General features: G+C 57.3%; 1 protein-coding gene across 2 annotated transcripts in view; it reads left to right on the top strand.

Annotated features, from left to right (window-relative positions):
- The window catches only part of TMPRSS2 (transmembrane serine protease 2), a 35,817-nt gene extending 16,145 nt beyond the window's left edge, over positions 1-19,672 (top strand). For both annotated transcript variants that reach the window (XM_078452752.2, XM_078452753.2), the window contains exons 4-14: positions 90-176; positions 845-964; positions 6,238-6,364; positions 7,612-7,722; positions 10,113-10,156; positions 11,947-12,118; positions 13,531-13,706; positions 14,825-14,920; positions 16,954-17,096; positions 17,554-17,706; positions 18,157-19,672. In XM_078452752.2, coding sequence (XP_078308878.1) covers positions 90-176; positions 845-964; positions 6,238-6,364; positions 7,612-7,722; positions 10,113-10,156; positions 11,947-12,118; positions 13,531-13,706; positions 14,825-14,920; positions 16,954-17,096; positions 17,554-17,706; positions 18,157-18,168 — 1,241 coding nt within the window. In that variant the 3' untranslated portion in view covers positions 18,169-19,672. The remainder of the gene's footprint in view (positions 1-89; positions 177-844; positions 965-6,237; positions 6,365-7,611; positions 7,723-10,112; positions 10,157-11,946; positions 12,119-13,530; positions 13,707-14,824; positions 14,921-16,953; positions 17,097-17,553; positions 17,707-18,156) is intronic.
- The last annotated feature ends 3,629 nt before the right edge of the window (positions 19,673-23,301 follow it).

The raw sequence follows: 23,301 nt of genomic DNA on the forward strand, positions 1-23,301 counted from the left end.
GCTGTACTATACAAGCAGTGGTGAGATGTGAGAGTGTACCTTCTAAGAAATTCTGTAACCACATGGTGTGCCCACCCCCCTTTCCCCAGAGGCGAAGAAAGTGCTGTGTATCACCTTCACCTTGGGGGCCGTCCTGGCGGGAGCCGTGCTGGCCGCCGTCCTGCTCTGGAAGTTCAGTAAGTGCAGGGGGGCATCCTCGTGGGGTGTCCCGCTCTCCGGGGGTGGGGCTCGTTGCTTCTGTTTGGTGACGGGGACGCAGAATCCCCGTCCTCCTCCTCCAATCTCACGGTCCCCGTTGTTAGGAGTCACTTTCCCGCTTCCTCCTACCCCATGGGTCGCGGGAATCCCATGCTGTTGGTGGAGTACTGACCACGGTGGGTTTACGCGGTGCTCTGGGGCGCTAGCTGCCGCCCCGGGGCCACCTGTCCCCTGGATCTCTGTGCAGCATCACCTGCTACGCGCTGGGGTGGGTCTTGCCTGCAGCAGCTCTTTAACCACAGCCCGGCCTTTCCGTCCACCCGGGGCAGGGGACTCAGGGCATTTATGGATCCAGAGGTCACCTGAGGAAGGCGGGGGGTGCTGTCCAAGCCCAAGGCTGGGAGCCCCTCCCCGCCCCCCTGGAAGTGATGCTCCAGGGCACCCCCTGCCTCTGACGGCCAGCCCTGTTTCCTTTGGTAGATGATGGGGTCAAGGACGCATCCGCTCCTTATAAAGACAAAGGGGGGACGTGCTCTTCTCTCCTGCCGCTTGGGGCTCGGAGAGCGGACGTTGGCATTCGCAGTGGGTGCGTGAGGTTTTCCTGGTGTCCCCAGCTGACTGGGTCTCCCTCCCGTCTCTCTGCAAGTGGAGAACAAGTGCTTGGTGTCCGGGATCGAGTGCGGGTCCTCGGGAACCTGCATCAGCCCCTCTCACTGGTGTGACGGGGTCCTGCACTGCCCCAGCGGGGAGGACGAGAACCGATGTGGTAAGTCGCAGGACTGCGTGCGCCTGGGGACGCGACCGCTCTGCCCGGGGTGCCCCGGCTCCTGGTGTCCACCGCAGAGACCGCGGCCCCATCCTAGGCAAGATGGCCAGGCCTGTGTCCGGCATAGCCACCCGGGAGGTCACTGAACCGCTACCTGGAGGCTGTAGCTTTGATCTGACCGCAGATGAGGACCGAGGCTCAGAGAGGGTGTGCTCCTGGCCCAGAAGCACCCAGCGGGGACAGAGGGGGACTGCAGGGCTGGGTCACTGTGACAGGGCGCCCCCAGCTGGCCAGGGGCGTCACCTCACAGCCACTGCAGGAGCGAAGTATTTAACGTGGAGATCGGGGGGCGCAGTATGTACTTTCAAAGCCGGCTCGCCTTTAGAATCGTGTGTCTATCATCACAGAGCGGGCACCTGGCTTTGCTTTCGGTATTTTCTGTCGATTGTTGCAAGTGATTTCAAGGGTGGTGGCGTGGCTGTAATCGGAGATGGGGCCTGAGCGGGAGCGGTGCTGCATCCACCGACAGCCACCCGCAGGGTGAGTCTGACCTCAGTCCGCACCGGCCGAGGGGACAGCACGCCGGCTGGTTGTTTCCCGGCTGTGCCCGTGTGGCCTGGGTGGGCGGAGATGGAGGAACGAAGCATCGTCTAAGGTGCAGGTAACTGAGCTCCACCCCTGGCTGGAGCTGGCTTATTTGTCTTGAAAAGCTTTTACGTTGCGGTCCTCCCGCGGAACATGTTAGGCAGTGTGACCCAGGCACGCGGGGACCACAGCCGTGGCGCTGTGATGCTATGTCCCCACGCCCTGGATCCTGCCGCACGCTCTGACACGTTTATATGACAACCACTTGTTTTTAAGCAAACAGAAGTTTCGGCATTGTAGCGTCAGGGGCATCGCCAGAAATCTCACGAGCAGCTTTACTCCTCTCCCGTCCTGTTTCTCTTAACTCCCGAGGGTTCCGTTTAAACATGAGGCAGACTAGAGGCGCTTGAGGGCCTCAGTCGGTTGAGCGTCCGGCTTCGGCTCAGGTCATGATCTCACGGCTCGTGGGTTCGAGCCCCAGGTCTGGCTCTGTGTTGACAGCTCAGAGCCTGGAGCCTGCTTCGGCTTCTGTGTCTCCCTCTCTCAAAAAAATAAACATAAAAACATTTAAACACAGGGGCGGAGGATGTGGGTCCCCTTTCTTCTCCTGGGCCTTCCAGGGTGAAGACAGCTTTCCTGCATGTCCTCTGAGCCAGGTCGTGGCACCTGTGCGGGACACGCCGCTGGCCCCGGCTGGTGGGACCCCCCAGTGGGGAAGGCTGGGCCCTGGGCGCCGGCTGTGTGCCCCGTGGGGCGGCCTGTGTCCATGGCCGACACCTCGGTCCGTGAGCCCCCACAGCACAGCCTTGCCGGTATCCCAGAGAGCGTTTGCACTGGCAGTGACCCCCCCCCACCGCCCCCCAGCTCATTAAATTTTCAACACACCGCCTTGCCTGTGTGTTGGTGACATATTTGTCGCCATTTTCCTAAGTAGGGGGCGTTGCGATTCAGAGCGTGGTGAAGCGATCCGGTGTGATCGCTTTTGGTGTTTTCATACGCGTGGACGGGCGCACATGGGCAACCCTGAACTCTAGCAAGACGAATTGTTCAAGTTCCTCTTCCTCCCTGTCTTCTTAATGTTTACGTTGTGTCTGTTTCCTTCAACACGTTGAGCTAATGTACCCGGGCAGATCAAAATCAGGAAGAACCCGAGGATGTGCAGGAAAACACAACCTCCCCCACCCTGCACGCACACGCGCGCGTGCGCGCGCGCACACACACACACGGTCATGTGCCCATCCACCAGCCAATCACGTTTCTCTCTCAAGGGCAACAGATATGCATCTCTCGCTTCTCTTCCGGAGAGTTTTTAGGTGAAAAAGCAAATACGTGTGTGTGTATTTTGTATTGTCCTCACCTCCCAGTGGTCACTGCCCCGCTGACTGCACGGGCCTTGATGGCACATCCTGGGACCATTTCTGATTGGGACGTGAGCCCTCGCTTTCCCACAGCCACACACTCCGTGCTCCTGCGTGTAGACATGCCTTGGGAGGCCTCTCTTCTGGGGGACCCAACATGCATGTTCCAGGCACAGGAGAATATTGGTAGGAAATACCTCCGGAAGCAAGATCGCTGGGTCAGATTTTGTAATTGGATAGACCCACCTTAACTTGGGATTATTTAATTTCCACATTGATCATTTATATAAAGCAAAACAGGTGACCGTGACATCGTGCGTGTCTTCTGCGTCGGATCAGAACACACATTTGATGTGCTTGCAGTTTGTCTACCTTGTGGGGCGGACATTATTTTCACCAAAATGCACATCTTCTGACACTAAAGAATACCGCCCGTCCCGTTGAAAATGTTCAAGTGTAGGCAGAGAGCGTTCTTTTTCCAGGGGTGCGTGTGTTCTTGAATATATATATCGAACGTATGCGTATTGTTAATGCTAGTCCGCTTTCTACATCCGTCGCCCTGGTTTCTGTGGCCATTAAATGTCGCCAGGGAAACTGGAGAACCACTCGAGGTGACCCAGTTACCGTACTGTTCTGTGCACTTGAGATCGGCTGAGAGGGGAGACCTTAGGTGTTCTCACCGCAGGAGAAAGGAAGGAAAAGAAAGCTGGATCTGTGCGAGGTGGTGGGTGCGTTTGATGGTGGCACCCGGTTCCCAGGGTACACACGTCTCAAAACACCAGGTCGTACCCCTTAAGTATGTGCAATTGTTATCTGTCCTTTAGACCTCAGTAAACCCGAGAAGTTCCTGATACTTAAAAAAAGAAAGAAAAGAACTTGAGCTTGGGACCGTTTCCAGCTCTCTGGGGCGTCAGCTGTCGTGCTCTCCTAGTTACCATTTGTCTAAGTGTTTATTTAAACTGCAGTTGGTGCACATACAGTGTAATATTCGTTTCAGGTGTACAGGACAGTGATTCGATAGTTGCATACATCGCCCCGTGCTCATCATGACAAGTACCCTCCTTAATCCCCATCACCTGTCCTAGTGAGCATTTGTCTGCAGAGACACGAGATGGAAGGAAAAAAAAAATCCCTAAAATTACCACAAACCAAAAAGGAAACGTCTCCTTCACTTTCTGCTATGCCACGGTGTCAGTTTTATTTTTAATTTTGGAATTATTTTTAATTTTGTTTCATGTTTATTTTTGAGAGAGAGAGAGAGAGAGAGCAGGGGAGGGGCAGAGAGAGAGGGAGACACAGAATCCGAAGCAGGCTCCAGGCTCTGAGCTGTCAACACAGAGCCGGACGTGGGGCTCGAACCCACGAGCCGTGAGATCATGACCTGAGCCGAAGTCAGACGCTTAACCGACGGAGCCCCCCAGGCACCCCAGGGCCCCCTGCCCTGCACACAGTGTGCCCTTATTTTTAACACCTTACATCGGTATGGGACTTTCATTTCAATTGATGAGCCAGTTATTAGTATGTCATTATTAACACAAGTCCTTAGTTCATACTTGGCATTGTGGACAAACGTGTAATGTGTTTGCATTTGGACAGCGGGTTAGAACAAATGTGCAATGACGTGTACCCACCAGTACAGTATCACACAGAGTATCCTCACTGCTTTGAAAATCCTCTGTGCTCTGCCCGTTCATCCCTCCCTCCCCCAACCCCTGCAACCACTCCATTGTTGTGCCTTTTCCAGAATGTCCTATGGTTGGAATCATACAGTTTGTAGCCTCTTCAGAACGGCTTCTGTCACCTGGTGATACGCATTTCAGTTTCCTCCCCGGCTTTTCCTGGCTTGATAGCTCGTTTCTTTTTAGCACTGAATGATGTTCCATTGCCTGGATGGACCACGGTTTGTTTAGCCACCTCCGGGAGCTCATGGCTAGCTCCCACATGGCGCGTGGGGATCACCCATCCAGGAAGCATTAGGAAATTATCAGACCACGGCTGGTCACGTCACAGGGAATGAGCCAGAACGTCCACTGAGTTGGGGCCACAGAAGCGGGGCAAGAATGAGGTCTGCGATAATCAGGTCCTCATTTTATATTTTAAGTCACATGTATTCCCCCCGGAGCTCAGAGCACGGGCTCACATGCTTTTGCGCATCAGTGAACGTCGTACGTCACACAGCGTTTAGCAGCCTGCCCTCCTTCACGGCATGCCGTTTTCAAGGTCATTCGTATGAATATGTGACACCAGTTAATCCTCAAGCCATATGGGCGGGACCCGCTCTGTGGCTGTGCCCCTCCTGATCCAGCCGTTCATACATGGAATGTTCTCAGAATTCTGGATTGTGGTTACCCCTAGGGAGGGAGAAGTCACTGGCATAGAGAGAGGTTTAGACGATGTCTATGGTGTTTCATTTCCTTAAACACAAGCACTGAGGTCATTTGGGCGAAGTGTGACTGAATTTAGAGGCAGAACCTTGCACCAGGGGGGTGTGGCATGTCTCTGGTGCTCTGCCAGGATCCGGGGTGTTGGGCAAGAACGGTCGATCTGTTGTTCAAAATGATTGTTTAAAGATCATTTCTGGGGGCGCCTGGGGGGCTCAGTCAGTTAAGCGTCCGACTCTTGGTTTCAGCTCAGGTCACGGATCTCACAGTTCGTGAGTTCGCGCCCCGAATCGGGCTCTGCGCTGATGCTCGGAGCCTGCTTGGGATTCTCTCTCTCCCTCTCTCTGCCCCTCCCCCACCCACTCTGTCTGTCTCTCTGTCTCTCTCTCTCTCAAAATAAATAAATAAAACTGAAAAAAAGACCTTTTTTTTAAAGAAAAAAAAACGCTTTATCTTTTTCATTTATTTTTAAATACTAGCTTTATCCAGATATGGCTCACATACCATAGAATTCATCCCTGAGAACATACAGTTCGGTGGCTTTTCTACGATCACCCCCTCCCCCCACCCCAGGGCCCCCCGCAACCACTAATCCACTGAGGGTTGCTCTGGATTCCCCACTCTGGGCCTTTCATACAGCGCATGGGCCTGCGTGGGCCTCCTTTCAGGGCCGATGACACTCCGTGGTGTAGATGGGCCACCTTGTGTCCATTCATCCGTCCACGGTCGCTTACGTTCTCCTGCCTTCCGGCTCTTGTCTGAACACCCGCTGCCAGTGCTTTGGGGGTAAGAGCACTTTAGAGCCGGGAAGGGGTGCGTGGTCAGTGCCGTGGGGACAGGACCCTTTGTGTCGCCGCCTCTGAGCCTTTGTGTGGGGGCCGGGGAGGGGGGGGCTCGGGTGGTGTCGGGACGTCCCCCAGAATCTCACGGAGCGTGTCCTTCGCTGCAGTGCGCCTCTACGGACCGAACTTCATCCTCCAGGTGTATTCGTCCCAGAGGAAGTCGTGGCACCCCGTGTGTCAGGATGACTGGAGCGAGGGCTATGGAAGGGCCGCGTGCCAGGACATGGGCTACCGGTGAGTGCGGCCCCACCGCAGAAGCGGAGGGAAGATTCTCTCCGCCCTCCCCGGAGGGACCTCTGGCTCCTTCCCAGAGCTGGTCAGGGAAGCCAGCAGGTGCCCACCGCATCCCCCTGCCCCCATCCCCTGCACCTGGTGAGCAAGACTCACTACCCCCCAGCCCTGCCGCCTCCTGGACCTCTATCCACTCCCGGTTCCCCGTCCGCTCCCACCCACGGTCAAGGTCGCCAAGGTCCAGGGTGCCGGCCGGGGACTCCTTTTCTCAAGGAGCTCTTAAGGAGCACTGAGGCCTCACCTCCTCAGGCCTCCCTGGCTGGGGGTGGGGGGGCGGCGGGGGGCTGGGGGAGGTCAGAGGACACAGATGTGCAGACGTTCACTGCATACATGCTTGGGGGACGCACTGAGCCTTTGAATGGGGGACAGGTGGCATCAGATTGCCGTGGAAGAGAATTCAGTCCTGCCTGTAGCCACAGGGATGGGGGGAGAGGCAGGAGGGACCCTCCCTGGGGCTCCCAGCCAGGGGCTCCCCAGGGTATCGCTTGGCGTGCATGGCAGCCCTCTGGCCGCACGGGGAAAGGCTGTGTGATTGTATTGTCACTATGTCTTCCTGGGGGTGTCTCTGTGTGACTTCTGCGCAGCACTGGGGGGGTTCTCCATATGCCAGTAGTCAAGATTAATCACTGCTTGATAAGAAGCGTGACATCTTTGGGGGTGGGGCAGAGGGGGAAATGGGTGATGGGCATTGAGGAGGGCACTTGTCGGGATGAGCGCTGGGTGTCGTATGGAAGCCAATCCGACAATAAATTATGTTTAAAAAAAAAGAAAGAAACTTGGCATCTTAGCCAGCGAAATCTCTCCAAATGCCATCCTCAATGGACATAGTAACGCCCCCATCGTGTTCAGGACCCGACGGGATTTTATAGCGGGGGAGTGTTTTAACATCTGTAAATTCTCTTAGGTTACATGTACTCACGTCCCCTCTGTCCTTATTTCTCTATCCTCGCCCAAACTAGATTAGAAAAAGGCCCACGGAGGGCTTTCACCTGACGCTTCCGGGTTATTGGGTCCAAAGAGGATTATTAGACAGCGTCACTTGATCAGACCTTGTGGTTTTGTTTCCCACATGCTAAGGTGTCCCCCCTAATCCGAACACCGTACGAGAGAAGTATGGCGATACGGCCCAAGGATTTGCCGTCGCCTATCATGAAGCCATTATTTTAATTGAGGTTTTCCGTCTCCTTTAGGAATAGTTTCTATTCTAGCCGCGGAGTAGCGGATGACAGTGGGGCCACCAGCTTTATGAGGGTGAACGCAAGTGCTCACCATGTGGATCTCTATAAGAAACTGTACCACAGGTATTTGGTGATTTCTTTATTTTTCCTTTAAGAAGTTTTGTAACGAGAGCGAGCAGGAGACACCATGGGGAGTCACGGTCCCGAGGTGGCGTTCTCGGACTGAGATTCCAGTATCGCTGAGAGTTTCTCTCCGGGAGGAGATCGGACTCGGAGTGGGGGTGGTTCATTCTCGGGGAGCAGCTGAGGGTTATTTGCCATTGTCTTCGTGCCCTCTGCCCTCGGCCCTGGTGGCCCTAGAAAACATGGTAAAATGAAAACGGAGAGTCCTCCTGATCGCATTAAAATACTCCCCAGACATTAGAGACGGACGGACTGCGGGTCAAAGTATGTCTCCACGAACCCCCGAGAAACTCAGCGTCCCAAGGGGGGTGACCAACCCATCCCGCTTTGCCCGGGATGGTGCCCGTTTCAGCCCGGAAGTCCTGCTTCCCCAGGGGCCCCCTCGGTCCCCAGCAGCAGGGATGGCTGGTCCCCCGGCCCCCAAGCCACCCTGTCAGATGGCACCCGGCCGGGCGTGCGCGGCATCCCAGGGGGCCCGGGAGGGAGCAGCTAGTTCGGTTCAGCCCACGTGTCCTTTAGCTCGAAGCCAACTTGTGGCCCGGGGCGGGTCTCAGTGTGTCCAGTGGGTGGAAGAGAACCTGAACAGCAGATCGCAGGATTGGTGGCCTAGCTGGTTGGGAAGATGGGGGACAGGGGGTGCTTGAGCTGCTCGTTTCGTCTCGCGTGTGTTTAAAATGTTCACCGTCTCCCCAGACCGTCGTTGCTACCTGCCTGCTCTTTCATGTGAAAGTCGCACGGCGTCTTTGTGTGCGAGCCCTGGTCAGCTCCCAGGTCCCTATCGCTCATCCCCAGGTGACTGGCCAAGCCGTCACCTCCCCGTGGGCCAGGTGCCAGGGGCTGCCCTTGGGATGGGTGAAGTGATGTGGCACCCCTCCTTTCCTTTGAGCAGGCGGCCGGCGGCGGCTTTGCGTTCCTGGTGGCCGCTGTCCTTGGTGGCTGGGGGGCCTATTTCCGCCCAAGCTGCCCAGCCTGGCTGTCCCCAGGAACGTGACAGAGTGAGCCCAGGAGGAGGGCTGTGCTCACCAGGTGCACATCAAAACCGCAGGGCCGCGGTCTGCCTGCCCAGGAAGCTAAACACAGCTGCCTGGGCTCTTTGTCGACGCTGAGTGTTTCTGTCCTTCCCGGCGACACTCCCATGCGGGATCAGGGCTGCGCGGGGAGGGAGGGCCACCACCTCCGGGACTCACAAGGTGGCTGCCGGGTGGGGGTGGGGGGGCGGAAGGCTCCCTTCTCTTCGCTTTGATCCCCGAGTCGCAGACTCCATGTGACCACACGCTGGTGGCCGGACGGCGGCCCCTCCACATGGAGGAGAGTCAGCCTTGTGACCCTCAGAAAACATTTTCTTTTCATGGGAACGTGTCTTCTCTTGGCGTTGCCATGCCGCACAGCCGACGACGCCTGGGACACACAGTGTCCGTGGAACCGGGGGGCATCTCGATGTGAGGGTGTCAGAAGCTGACTTTATGTGTGGAACTTGGGCTTGTGTCGAGTCGTTTGGGGGAGGTTCAAGGAAGCAGGGCTCTGCTCTGGATTGGATGCTGTTGGGAAGCGAGGCGATTTTGCGATTGGGATCTTAATGCCTTTTTTCCTTCTAGAAGGGGGCTGGCATGAAGCCAGGCTACACGGAGATTGGCGGCCAGCAGAGGGGGCTGTTGGTCACTGTGGTCTAGACTAGGCTTCCGGTCAGGCCCCGGGGGGACCCCCTGAATGTGGTTACGTTGGGTGCAACCCACGACCAGCTACCTCTCTCCTCCACCATCTGTCAGGGGAAGATTCACTCTGAGACGGAATGCGCTAGTTACTTATTTTTCAGATGTAACTTCACTTACCTCCCAAATGAGTGACTTAGCTTTTCTTTGGCTCCTGAGCCAACGAGGGGTCGTCTCGTTTTTCTGTGCAATACGTGTAAAGCAGTTACAGGAACCCGGAAAGTTACAGATGACTTCCTTACAAAATTAGAGGGTGATTTTCAGTTCTGGAAATAAAAGTAATAGCTCATGTTATTGGGTGCTTACCCTCACAACCAGTCTATGGCCAGGCACTGTTATCCCACTCTACAGATGGGAGAAACGACGCACAGAGAGGTTAAGTAACGAGCCCGAGGTCACACAGCTGTGACTTGAAACCCGGGCTGGGACTCAGTGTCTGCTCGATGCCAGTGTCCCCCACGTGGATGTGCTCTCCTTTTTTGACTCTTCAATCGCGGGCCCTTCTGTGTCTGGGGAGGCAGGGGGGTGCGACCATGGGAAGGAAATGTTTATTTCTAAGTATTTTGAGGGTCAAGCATCTCGTGTATTCTAGTGACCAGAACACCCCCTGTTCTTTTGTAGTGATGTCTGTTCGTCAAAAACGGTGGTTTCTTTACGCTGTATAGGTAAGAGATTCCTGGTTTCCACCCCCCCCCTCCTTTTTTTCTCCAAAGGGAGCACCCTGTACCTTCAGAAATGCATCCCCTGCGTCTGGGGAGGCGGGGTGATGGGGTGGGATGTGTCTGAGCCTTGCGCCCGGTCCGTACCCCAGCTCCACTCAAGGAACACCTTTCTGGAACTGCGGTGTCCTGGAGATGCCTCCGGCCTCGGGGCCAGGGACGCAGCCGTCCTGCGGGGACAGGCAATCTCAGGAAAGTGACAGGGCGCCGGAGGCCGTGGGTCTCCCCGTCTGGTGTTTGGCTTGCTTCTGGCTTCCCAGCCTCTATCCGTGTGGAAGGCACCCTCCCCGTGCCCTCCTCTTTGGTCCTGTTTTCGAATGAAACGCCGGTCCTGCAGCTCAGCTTTGCAGGGTGAACAGGTCAAACTAGCCGATGCCCCCGGGTGGACCGCGTGACCCGGGATCCTGGCCGTAACTCCCCAGCCAGGCTCAGCTCAGGCTCTTTCAGGCACCAGGAGGGCATGGTGCTCGCCCTGCCCTCCGGCCCTCACCGTCCTCCTCGTGGGGCAGGAGGCCCACCCCCTCGAGCAAAACCTCCAGGCAGCCCCCATTTGATGGACACTCGTGGAGCCCCACCTCTTTTGCCCTGGCGGTGACGGGGACAGGGCAGACACTGGAGGGGCTCGGAGATTTACCCAGGGAAGCCCCTGGGACGTTAGCATCCCCTCCAACCTCCCTTTCTCCCTGGGTTCGGGTCCACTGTGAACTTCTGCCTGTGCCTCTGAGGCCCCTGCATCACCCGCCCGCACGACCAGGAGCCTCTGTCCTGTGGCTCCTTCCCCGCCAGCGCTCAGAGTTTCCAGAGAGGAAGCGTCCTCTCCCTTTCTGGCAAAGAACTTGTCACAAGTAGCAGCAGGCCAGGCCAGGCATTGAGGACTCACACTCGCTCTCCGTCCTCCTTCTCCTTCCTCCCTCCTCCCTCTTCTCTTCCCCTCCTCCTGCCTTCTTTCTCTTTCCTCCCTCCTCCTCCTTCATTCTCCCCCTCCTCCCTCCTCCTTCTTCCTTCCTTCTTCCCTCCTTCTTCCTCCTCCCTCTTCCCCTCCCTCCTCCTCCCCTCCTGCCTCTTCCACCCTTTCTCTCCCTCCTCCCTTCCCCTCCTCCCTCCCACACCTTCCTCCTCCCTTTCCCTCCTCCTTCTCCCTCCTCCCTCTTCCCTCCTTATCCTCTTCCTCCCCTCCTCCTTCCCTTGCCTTCCTCCTCCCTTTCCCTCCTCCTTTTCCCTCCTCCCTCCTTCCTATCCCTTCTCCTCCCCTCTTCCCTCCTGCCTCTTCCACCCTTTCTCTCCCTCCTCCCTTCCCCTCCTCCCTCTCTCGCCTTCCTCCTCCCTCTCCCTCCTCCTTCTCCCTCCTCCCTCCTTCCCACCCTCTTTTGCAACGTTCAGGAGTCTTGGGGCCCCTGAGTGTTCAGTCTGTCCACGACTCCAGCAGGCCCCAGGGCCTTTGCTCCCCAGGATGGCCGCCTGGGTGCGCAGGGGACACGGGTGGTGTCTGCGCTGAGCGAGAGGGGGCGTCAAGTGCCAGCGGAAGTGCTGCTTCCTGGGGGGGGGGGGTTGGGGGAGCGTCCCCTCCTCCCCTCAACCGGAAACAGACCAGGACGCATTCTCTGTAGTTCAGACCCCAAACGCGTGGGGTGGTCCCCCAGTCTGGCCGGACTTCGGGTGGAGGGGCCGGGCCCACCCTGCGGGGGCGGCGGGGCGGCCCCGCCCGCGCTCACCTGCTCCGCGCTGGTCGCCTTCAGAGTGCGGGGTCACCGCGAAGATGGGCCGCCAGAGCCGCATCGTGGGCGGGACCAGCGCCTCCCCGGGGGACTGGCCGTGGCAGGCCAGTCTGCACGTCCAGGGCGTCCACGTCTGCGGAGGCTCCATCATCAGCCCCGAGTGGATCGTGACGGCCGCCCACTGTGTGGAGGAGTGAGTCCCCGGGGGCGGGGGGAGGTCGGGGGGGGGGGGGGCGAGGGTTTGGAGGTGGCTCTGGGGCCGCGTGACCTGGGGCGGAGTCTCCGATCTCTTCAAGCTCCGGTGTCCTGGCCCGTGCGTGCGGCCCGGCGCCCCCTTCGCTGCGTGACCGGGGGCCTGGTGGGCTGGAGCGCGGGGAGCGGGACCCCTTCCTGCCGCCGGCTTCGCGGCTCCTGCCTCTCTCGGGAGCCCCGTCCTTCTGGGAGGGCCGGACTCCCTGGAAGCCCGTCCTCACCACCGGAGGCCAGGGGGCTTCCCGCTGCCCTGCCCCAAGGCTCCCTGGGACCCACGGTCAAGCACCCCTGGCCACAGCGTGGCCCTCAGGACGGGGCAGCGGTAATTTACAGCGTCCGCTTTTGTGGACGCCGCTGCCCCCTCCTTTCTCCTTAAACACAGACTTTTTTGGCCACACGCCTCCTTTGGAGGAAACCACTCGGCAGAGACGTCTTTCCGACTTAGCGTGACCTCGTGCCGGCTGCGGTCCTGGCCATGCCGTCCTCTGGCTGTGTGGCCCCCGACCGTTCACGCAAGGTGTCTGACCAGAGTGTCCCCTTTGCACACCTGCAGGACAGGTGTACCTGCCCCTCCCGAAGGCCGTTGGCGGAGGGGGGGGCGGGGAGGAGCGACGTTTGTTACCCACTGGTGTTCCCTCCCTGACTTCCTTCCACCGGATTCCGATAGCTCCCGGGATCTGGGGTTCTCCCAAAAGGGAAACACCTAGATGAAGCTAATGCCCTAATGGCTGTGAGGCCTACAATCTAGCCATCCGTATGCACTTATTAAGCACCTGTTGGGTGCCAGAAGATCCCCTGATACATGAAGGCAAGTAAGACCCAGTCCTGCAAGAACGAGGTTTGGAACCTCAGGGAGGCATTCAGGCCAAGAAACAGCGTTCTTCGATGTTCTGAGGGTTTGCGGCTGGTACAGAAGTATGGGGGTGGAGGGGCTGGGTGGCTCAGTTAGTTAAACGACCCCCTCTTGATTTCGGCTCAGGTCACGATCTCACGGTTTGTGAGTTTGAGCCCCCCATCGGGCTCTGTGCTGATGCCCACAGCCTGCCTGGGATTCCCTCTCTTCCTCTCTCCCTGCCCCTCCCCTGCTCTCTTGCTCTCTCTCTCCCAAAATAAATAAAAACACTAAAAAAAGAGAGAGGCACAGGAGGAATGGACCTCATTGTCGAGGTGCAGGGGTGGGTGGGGCCACGGCGCAGCTCGAAGGGACAAGAGCCCGAGACCTCGCCGGCCTGGCCGTGTTGCTTCCAGAGGGCCATGGCACCTCCGGGACGCCTGTGACTTTGGAAGTCACCAGAGGAGTGTTTCCCATTTGCATTTCTGAGGCGCTGAGTGGTCTTCGGCTTTACCTTCCAGACCACTGAACAACCCACGGCACTGGACGGCCTTCGTGGGAATTTTGAGGCAATCTTTCATGTTCTACGGACACGGGTACCGAGTGGGAAAAGTGATCTCCCACCCGAACTATGATTCCAAGAGCAAGAACAATGACATAGCTCTTATGAAGTTGCAGACGCCTCTGACTTTTGATGGTACGTGACCGCGTCCGTGGGGCTCGGGGGCGTGTGGACGACTTTGACCGCGTGTCCAGGGAAGATGGAACCAGAGGGAGGGGGGTTGCGCTGCGTGCGGGGGGCGTGCGGGAGGACCGCACCTGTGTGCACCTGTGACGGGCTGGGGGAGGGAGTGAGCGGCACGCTTTTCCTCTACCGTCCAGAGTCGTGATTTAATCAACAAAGTCCAGACGGGCTTTCCAACCACAGCACTGCTGGCCTTCGGGGTCGGACGGCGCTTTGGGGCCGTCCTGGCCTGATCTCCATCCACCAGATGCCACTGGTGCCCTTCAGTTGTGACACGGATGTCTCCAGACGTCGAGAGACCTGCCCTGGGGGTGAAATCGCCTCTAGCTGAGAACCGCTGATCTAAAATTTGTCAGGACTTTACTTTTTCACATAAATCCTGAAAACAAGAAACTTAACGGTTTACAACAACGAAAAGCAAGTCATGGTTTCCCTTAGCTTGGGCCCCCATTCTAGTCCATCCAAGGGGTCCTCCGGAATGTTCCAGCCCACACGGGCAGAGACAGACCAGACCCTCATCCGCCACCACACCCCCCCCCCCATCAAGGTGTTTGCATTCAAGTTGGGACACAATGTGGACCCAGAAGAACCGGTCCATGGAGGCCGTGTCCAGCATGGCCTCCGAGGCTCAGGCTGGGAGTGCCCGCCAGCTTCTCGAGCCTCACGTGTGTCCTCTCTGCCCCTCGTCCCCTGCCGACAGTGTATATTGTCAAATTTTTGTTCCTTGAAGGTTTAAGTTTGAAAAAAGCTTCACTACTGGCAGCCTCTTTCTTAGTTCTGTTTCTTGAAGAGCTCAGCGTGAATTTCTAGAAGCAGAGCTAGCAAACAGTTCTGTTTCTAAGCAGCTTAACTTCCAGAGAAGGGAGCACCTTGCCTGTGAGAAGCAGGGGCCCGGCAGGGACAGAACGTGGGCGTGCGGGGACAGGTCGGGGTCTGGGACTCTCCTGGGGTGATGGTGGTGGCACCGGGCCCCGCGGCGTGCAGATGGGGAGGGTCCGGGCTGAAGACGGTCGCTGCAAAGCCTTCAGTTAGACCAGACTGGCTCACGCTGTTTTCTCTTCTTGGAACAGACAAAGTGAAACCGGTGTGCCTGCCCAACCCAGGCTTGATGCTCGAGCCGGAACAGCCGTGTTGGATTTCCGGGTGGGGGGCCACCCACGAGAAAGGTGAGGCTCTTGGCCACGCGGGTCCCACAGAGCCCAGCACCGGGCTTGGAAGTGGGGGGGCCGGGGGGTTGATCCCGGATCTGCTCCCACGCGATCAGATCACTTCGGCCATGTCGCTCAGGCTCCGTGCCTCAGTTTCCCCATCTGCTAAATGGGGAAAAAAAAACCCTGTGCCTGCCCTACCTGGCACTGTGTCCTTACTAAGACGCAAGGGAAGCAACATGTGTGGAAACTGCTTTTCGAAGCGTAGAGGCCGCATCAATGCGAGGGACGTACAGGCTGTGCGATCGCGTCCCCTTGTTGCTAACGGCTTGCCCCGGAAGCCGGCCGTGCCCTCCGGGGGCTCAGGGACAGTGGGCTCGGTGAGGGTGGGCTTTCATGACCCGCGATGGCCAGCCGCAGGCCGCTGGAGCTGCGTCCGTCTGCCCCGACGCCCCAGAGAGGGGGGGAAGCTGCACAGTCGTGGTGCAGACCCGCTCAGCGGGCTTTGCTACGATTGACTTTCCTCTCCGAGAATACTTTCCCGAGAAGGGGAGCTTAGCGGTTCCACTTTTACGAAGCGTGAGAAGCGCTTGGTGGTACAAAGAGGCCTCTCACGCACTGTCTACGTCCTTCTGAAAAGTGTTCAAGGCAACACCCAAGAGACCCTTTAGAACAAGGCGGAAAGTACAAGAGCTGGGTGATGTGGGGGCAGATCGGGGCGACGGTGGCCGAGCCGGGCATCCAGGCACCTGGTGTAAAGAAAGAGCAGCTGAGCCTTACCCTGGGCTCACAGTGGGAAAATCGACACGTGTTTGTGGAGCACCTCCTATGGGCTGGGAGGGCATCACCGCACAACATAAGACAGGAACATCTGCCCTCAGGAATGTCGCATTTCCTCGTGGATGTCTGGGGGGCGGGATGTGGTCAGTCAGCAAACAAAGAGCAGAACTGGGTGCTTTCAAACGGCAGAAAGTTGTCACGGCGGGGGCCTGGCTGCTTTGAAGGGGTGATCAGGGAAGGCTTCTTGTAAGAGGCGACACTTGAGATCTGAATGATGACGCTGTTTAAGGAACAGAAGAGTCAGTGTGGCGGGGTGGGGGAGATGGCAAGTCAGGGGTGACGGTGTAGGCTGTGGGGGGGCCTCACAGGCTTTGGGGAGGACCCTGGCTTGTATTCTGCGTGAGCTAGGGAGCCGTCGGGAGCTTTTAAGGAGAATGGCATGAGCTGGCAGGCTTCTGGGGAGTCACAGAAAGGATGCAGGCAGGAGGGGGCTGACCCCAAGTGCAGGGGAATCATGTCTGGGACGCGCTGGCGGCTCAGCTGTGGGAGGTGGGCCTGGAGGCAGGAGACCATGTCTGGGGCAGACCCACCCCACCACCTTGCAGGTGGACTGAACATCAGCAGGGGGAGAGGGAGGGATCCAGGGCGGTCAGCTTCTTGCTTGGGGATCTGAGCCCCAGGGTGGGTGTGGTGCCGCTTTCCGAGCCAGGGAGGACGGGTGGTGAGGACTTGGGGTGGAGGGGTGCGGTGAGAGGCTCTGTTTTGTCACGTGAGGCCCGTGGCGCCTGGAAGAACCCCACGCGGAGGGAGCGAGATGGGAGGGAAGAGGTAGATGGACACAAGGGCCCACCCTGCTGTGGAGAGGTTTAATGGGCAGGGGAGCCGGGAAGCGGGACCGGACCGTCGGTGGAGCCCCGTGGGGTTACAGAAACACAACCTGACCCCTGTGGGCCCGGGAGCGGTCTGGCGAGGATGGAGCCCCAGAACCAAGGCGCTGGGCGGAGAGGGAGGAAGATTCTAGAACACAGAGCGTTCCGTAGCTCCAGGGCCAGGAAGGCCTCCCTGATTGGGAAGAGCTGTGCCAAGTCCGAGCCGTCAGCTGTCGGGATGACCCGGCCTCCCTGGAGGAGGAGAAGGAGGAGGAGGAGGAGGAGGAGAGAGGGGCCGTGGCCCCCGGTCTCGGGTGCGCACTGGCGCATCCCCAGGAGGGAGGCCACTGTTCCACGGGAGCCGCTGGCTGCACGGCCGCCCGATGCTGTCTTCCGTCTCAGGGAAAACCTCGGACCAGCTGAACGCCGTCATGGTGCCCCTCATCGAGCCCTGGCGTTGCAACAGCAAGTACGTCTACAACAACCTGGTCACGCCGGCCATGATCTGCGCGGGCTACCTGCAGGGGACCATCGACTCCTGCCAGGTGACTGGAGGGTGTCCTCACAGCCCCCACGGACACGGGGTCCATGTCCCTGGCACGCGGGGGGTCAGCTCCGGGGTGGCCGTGGCCAGCCGCCGTGACACTGACGGTGTAAAAGTACGCGCGTGCCCGGCCACCGGCCCCGAAGGGTTTTATTTTGTCGGCTTGGGAGCGGAACAGAAATAAGTTTTGCAACCGTTTTAAAATACGGCCAACAATTTACTTAGTAACTAACTGCTACCTGATGCAGGCTAAAAGTCGTCACTGGAAGAGTCTCTTTTGAGGATTATATTACTGTCCCTCTTGGTGGGGGGGGGACACAAAACCCACACACTGTGTCATAACTGCCACGGGGACCCCCACTCCGACCCCCGCCCTGACCCCATCCCCATCCCCCCGGGCGTGGCCAGTTGTGTGTGCGGGCTGTGGCTTAAACTTCCGCCCTTGCCGTGTCCCCCAGGGTGACAGTGGAGGCCCCCTGGTCACTATGAAGAGTCACATCTGGTGGCTGATTGGGGACACGAGCTGGGGATCAGGCTGTGCCAAAGCCAACAGACCAGGCGTGTATGGAAATGTGACAGTATTTACGGACTGGATTTATCGACAAATGAGGGTAAGTTCCTGTCCCCCTCCCCACCTTGCTCTCTACTCTTGTCCCAACGCCCAGAAGTCCGCAGGGTGTGGTGTGGCTGCCGGGGGCTCAGGCTGGCCAGGGCACGGAGGGACAGGGCCGGGTGGCGGGACAGACAGCAGAGGGAAGCCGGCACTGAGTAAGCATTTGCACCTTCATGGGCTGCGGTCGACTTGCCCCTCCCAGACGAGGCTACACGGCTCACTTCCGCACGTTCTCGCTCCTGCCCCGTCCTGCCCTGTCTGCCTGGAGCCCCTTCCTTCGGCAGCCCGAGTCCTTGACCGTTGCCCTGTAGGAAAAAAAAGTCTCTTGGCCCCGCTAAGCTTGCTGCTTCGGTTATAAGTCAGTCTAGGAGACAAAACGAATTTGCTGCCTTTTTGTGTCTTGAGAAAATAAAGCCGTTTCTTTTTTTCTCGTTTCCTTTTTGAACAGGCAAACGGCTAATCCGCGTGGCCTTTGTCCTTGACACCGTTCCACAAGAAAATGAAGGGGCTGATTTTTAATTCCCCGTGCGTGATGTGCTGTATTTTTAGAAATGATTCGGAGGTCCTTTCGTTGTTATTAAATAGTGTATTTGTCTGTCTTCGGCACTCTGCATAGTTCTGTGCAGGCCACAGGCCCACGCTTCTGGACCCCTGGTCTGCAAGGCGTGACCAGGCCCAGCGGGGTGTGGGCGCCCAGGGCCACCGCAGGGCAGAGGGATAGAGGCTGCCCAGTGTGGTCTTCCTTCTAAGCCCACTCGGGGGGCCGATGCACCTTTTGGATGTACCTGAGCCTGGTGACTTCTCAGCTGCTGGACGGCTTGAGACAGAAAGGGAAGAAAGCCGGGTGGGACTTTCAGGGTCAGCCTGCTGGGGTCACTGCTAGGGAGGGCCAGTCTCCCCGCCCCCCCCCCCCGGGGGTTTTCGCTGATCATTGTTTAGTGCCTTCTTAGCAGCCCTGGATGGTGGCTGAAAATAAAGGGACCAGCCCTTCATGGGTCAAGATGTAAAGGCAGCAAGAACCTTCTCTCCGGCTCAACAGGGTGAGAGTGTAGACAGACCCCTCGGGGAAAGGGAAGTCCTTGCAAACGCAGATGCCACTGTGTGCGGGGCTGGGCGCCCCCAGGGAGACCCAGCCCCACTCCCCCACCCTATTCCCTTCAGATTGTGGGGTGCGGCAGAGTGGGGTGCTGTGCTGACCCTCTTGGGGCCTGCTGATTACATGGAAATTGAGGTCACCCCCTGGGAGGGGGGGGCGGGAATCAGGGATGTGTGATTAAAGATACACTGTTTCCGTGTAAAGTTCCTACGTGTTACTACCTCAGTGCTCCCGGAGTCTTGGCTGTGATGTCTCTAAGTAGTTGCTACATTGGCTCTTTGACACTCTTGGCCTTGCCAAGTGGGCCGCGCGGGGGACTTGAGGCGCTTTCCAAAGTGTTCTGTGCCGGGGTGTGGCGTGTGCTGGCCACAGAGAGGAGAACTGTGTGTTCTGCATTCCCTGCGGCCCCTTCCAGCCCCTTCCAGCCCCTTCCAGCCCCTCAGGCTTCCCTGGGAGGGAAGGGCCGGGGTTGAATTGCCAAGCGTGGAGCCTAATTGTGTGCTGAGTCCTGCTTTGGGGGGGGGGGGGGGGGGGAGCTGCCTCCTCTCAAGCGCACTGGTTTCCAAGAAGGAAATGAAAGATCCCACCGCTTAGGGCTTAGCCCCGAAGGGCTAGGGCTTAACCTTGAAGCGGGAGGCAGTGGCGGCCCCACTCCCCAGATGGATGCTTCCGTTCTGCGTGACCCGCCACACCGCGAGGTGCCCGCTCCCCGAGCCGGATCTTAAAATGCATTGTCGTGGCGAGAACATGTTGCGTCCCTGGCTTCTTTTTATGTGACGCCTGTTTGTCCTCTGTTTTGTACCTTTTTTAAACTGTAAAATTCAATTGTGAAATATTGTACAAATAAATTATACATTTGTTTTCCAAGTATTTATGGAGTCCCTGCAGATGGGGATGGTGAGCAGAACCAGTCTGCACCTCCTTGGAGGGCGGTGATGCTGGGGGGGGGCGGCTGGGGGGCGGCTGCGTGGCGGGGGCAGGGGGGAGGGGGGCGGGGCTGAGGTGAGGTGCGGGGCGGGGTGGGGGGGGGCTGGTGGATGTGGTCCCGTCGGAGGTGTCCCATGGTAACTCCTTTTTTTTTTTCCAAGTTTATTTATTTGAGAGAAAGAATGAGCAGCGCAGGGGCAGAGAGAGTGAGAGAGAGAATCCCAAGCAGGCTCCGAGCGGTCAGCACAGAGCCCGACGCGGGGCTCGAACCCACCAACCATGAGATCATGACCCGAGCCGAAGTCGGATGCTTAACCGACTGAGCCACCCAGGCGCCCCCGTCTGTGGTAATTCCCGCATGGCTGTCACCCATGGCTCCCGCTTCCCCCTGACTCAGACCCTGAGACCCGACTGTCTTCCAGATCTCTCTGCCCGGTATCCCACACATCCTCAGCCCCAGCCTGTCCAAACCCGTGCCCAGCATCTTGTACCCTGAAGCTGTCTCCCCAAAGTCCCTGTTATTTCTGGGTGACAGAGCTGCCTCCTCGGCTCTCTTGGGCGCCAGTCCCATGAAGTTGGGACTGGGACTGTGGGCAGGAGAGAAACACTGAGTGAGTTTTTTTCTCTGCCTGAGAACAGAACTCCATTCGGATCCTTTGCATCCCCCAAATCCTGCACCCATGATGGGTGATTGTTTTCATTATGTGTTAAAATTATGGAAAGACACGTGGGGCGCCTGGGTGGCTCAGTCGGTTAAGCGGCCAACTCTTGATTTCAGTTCAGGTCACGATCTCAAGGTTGGCGCGTTGGAGCCCCGGATGGAGCTCTGTGCTGGCAGTGCTGAGCCTGCTTGGGGTTCTCTCTTCTTCTCTCTCCCTGCCCCTCCCCCCCCCCCACTCGTGCTTTCTTTCTCCCTCAAAATAAATAAGTTTAAAAATTTTATGTTAAGACGTGTTAAAATTATGGAAAAAGTGCTCCTAAAAACAGGGAAAGCACACATTTTTGCTAGACAATACCCTTAAATACAGTGGATTCTCACTCATGGTAATTATGTTCCATAAACCCATCACGAACGCTGAATTCGTGAATGGGGAATCGTTGCTTTTGGGGGACAGAGACAAGGTCAGGTGCCGACGAGCCTCCGGTCTTTGTCAACCAATGGGTTCATGACCTTGTTTTGTGGGTGCTTCTGTTCAGAGACGCCTAATTGGATATATAGCTGCTGCACCAACACTGAGCCCGAGCAGATGGCACCATCACTCCCGAACTTGCTTATCTGCACGCGTGTTTTCCCCGTGAGGCACTTCACGGAGACCACGCTTCTCCACGACACCTGGGGCCGTGTCAAACCCAGAGATCACCAGCCAAAAGTGCAAAAATGCTGGAAACCTGGCACCAACCAGATCACAAAAGGACATTTATTGACAGCGAGAGCTGAAACGAGAAGGAGGACTCCACTGGGTGTCCTGGGCGAGGCACCTCCCCTTTTTTTGCCGCCCCGCACGCCTGTCCGCCGTAGCACCGTGAGTGCTCGTTTTGGAATTACGAATAAATGTTAGCAGGTAGGGGGACTCAGAAATAAAGGATCTGCGAAGAGCAGTGAACCATATACCTAGAGAGTCCACTTGGGACAAGGCAGTTAACAATCTTCAGTTGTATTTTTCACGCTAGAGTCGCCGGGTGAGTGGTTTTACCTTTGGATGAGGCTGATTGCACCTCAAAGATCTAGCCAGAACGCTGGAGCTAGGGAAATATTGATATTTTTGTCTTAAAGGCTTTATAAAAGATGTAAGTTAATTTGCTTGATATAAATGAACCCCAAACACTCATCATTAAAGGGAAAACACAAGTATTAATAAAAGTGAATCATTTGTGCTGATTTGTGTCTCTCCTTGCCACTGGGTCAGTGGGTGGGTTTCCAGCACTGAGACATGTGCCCTCCAGGGGCACCTGGGTGGCTCAGTCAGTTAAGCGTCTGACTTCCACCCAGTTCATGATCTCACAGTTGTGAGTTCGAGCCCCGCGTCGGGCTCTGTGCTGACGGCTCGGAGCCTGGAACCTGCTTCGGATTCTGTGTCTCCCTCTCTCTGTGCCGCTCCACGACTCGTGCTCTGACTGTCTCTCTCTCTCTCTCAAAAATAAACAAGCATTAAAATAAATTTTAGAAGCATGCACCCGCCTCAATTTGTGTCTGGCTGAGCTGTCAATGGGGGACAGTCCTGCCTCGAACCCAGGTTCCGGGTCTGCTCCCAGCTCTTCCTCTGTCCCCCTGTGGCTTCCTTGCCCCCACTCCGATTTCAGTCTCTTCCCCTTCTGATCGACGCTTCCCCTTCCCCAGTGTTTTAAGAGAAGTGCTAGAATAAAGTGACATTTAAAGATTCACTGATGTACCAGCTGCCCCATGTTTAACGAACCACCCCCATAAATGGTGTTCGTCAGTCACTGTGACTACAGAGATGCATCTTATAACCAACCGAAATCCCACAGAACCGCTTGGACCTTTCTTCCCTGGAGAAACAGAACAGGTCTGACGGAAGCCGCGCTGGTGCCTCATTCCCTGCGACCTGGTGCAACATTCGCGGCCTGGATTCCTTTCCTCTGAAACAAAACCTGACATTTGGGGGAATTCTCTGGGTGCCTGATTGTTTTGTCTGCCTTTCCTCGAGAAGGACAGTACAACGGCAGGTGCTCTGGGGGCGCCCGGGGGGGCTCAGTCGGTTAAGCGTCTGACGCTTGACTTCAGCTCGGGTGGTGACCTTGAGTGGGGAAAGGGTGAACATTAGGCAGGGGGAGGTGAGGGAGAGGCAGTGGGCAGCTGCAGGTGGAAGGCTAGAGCGGCAGCGGGGTTTGAGAGGGACAAAAGGAGAAAGGTATTCCAGCCCCGCGTGGAGCCTCACGGACTTCCCGATCAGGTCCCCATAAAAAGTCAGGGACAGAAATGCTCGGCGGCTACCCAGTCGGGACCCCTCTCCCTCTTGAGAGCTTCGTGCTTTCTCTCATTACACTCTGCCACTCTGCTCACTCTCTGTCGTGTGCAGGACTCGTGCTTCGACTCCGTGAGACCAGAACAAGCTCACAGCTCGGGAGTTTGGGGCTGTTGTGCTGACAGCGTGCAGCCTGCTTGGGATTCTCTCTCTTCTCCTCTATCCCTCCCCCGCTTATGAGCCCACTTGTGTGCCCTCGCTCTCTCTCTCTCTCACTCAAAATAAATAAACTTAAAAAAAAAACAACAGGTGCTCTGAAGCATCTTAGAAGATAGTCATGAATCCAGAAAGCCATTTGAACAAATGCCCAGCGTGTCCCGTGCCCCGCTCCCTCTCATAGCATTTATTAAGCACCGACAGCACATCAGACCCTGTGTTCTGGAAAACCCAGGCTTTCTATGTCAGTCTGCTCTATGTGGCCCCTCTCCTTGCTCTGCTCCAGACTCAGTGCTATCCTGTGGGCTCAGTAGAGCCCCAGACGTACCGAACGTGAAGGGTTCAGGAGTGGGCATCATGGATATTCTAGCATAGTCTTCACAGACGGATGGACCTTGCTACTAGTGCTGTAGGGTGGGCAGCAGAATCT

The sequence above is a fragment of the Panthera onca genome, chromosome C2, assembly GCF_046562875.1.
Source record: "Panthera onca isolate mPanOnc1 chromosome C2, mPanOnc1 haplotype 2, whole genome shotgun sequence".
NCBI classification, from domain to species: Eukaryota; Metazoa; Chordata; class Mammalia; order Carnivora; family Felidae; genus Panthera; species Panthera onca.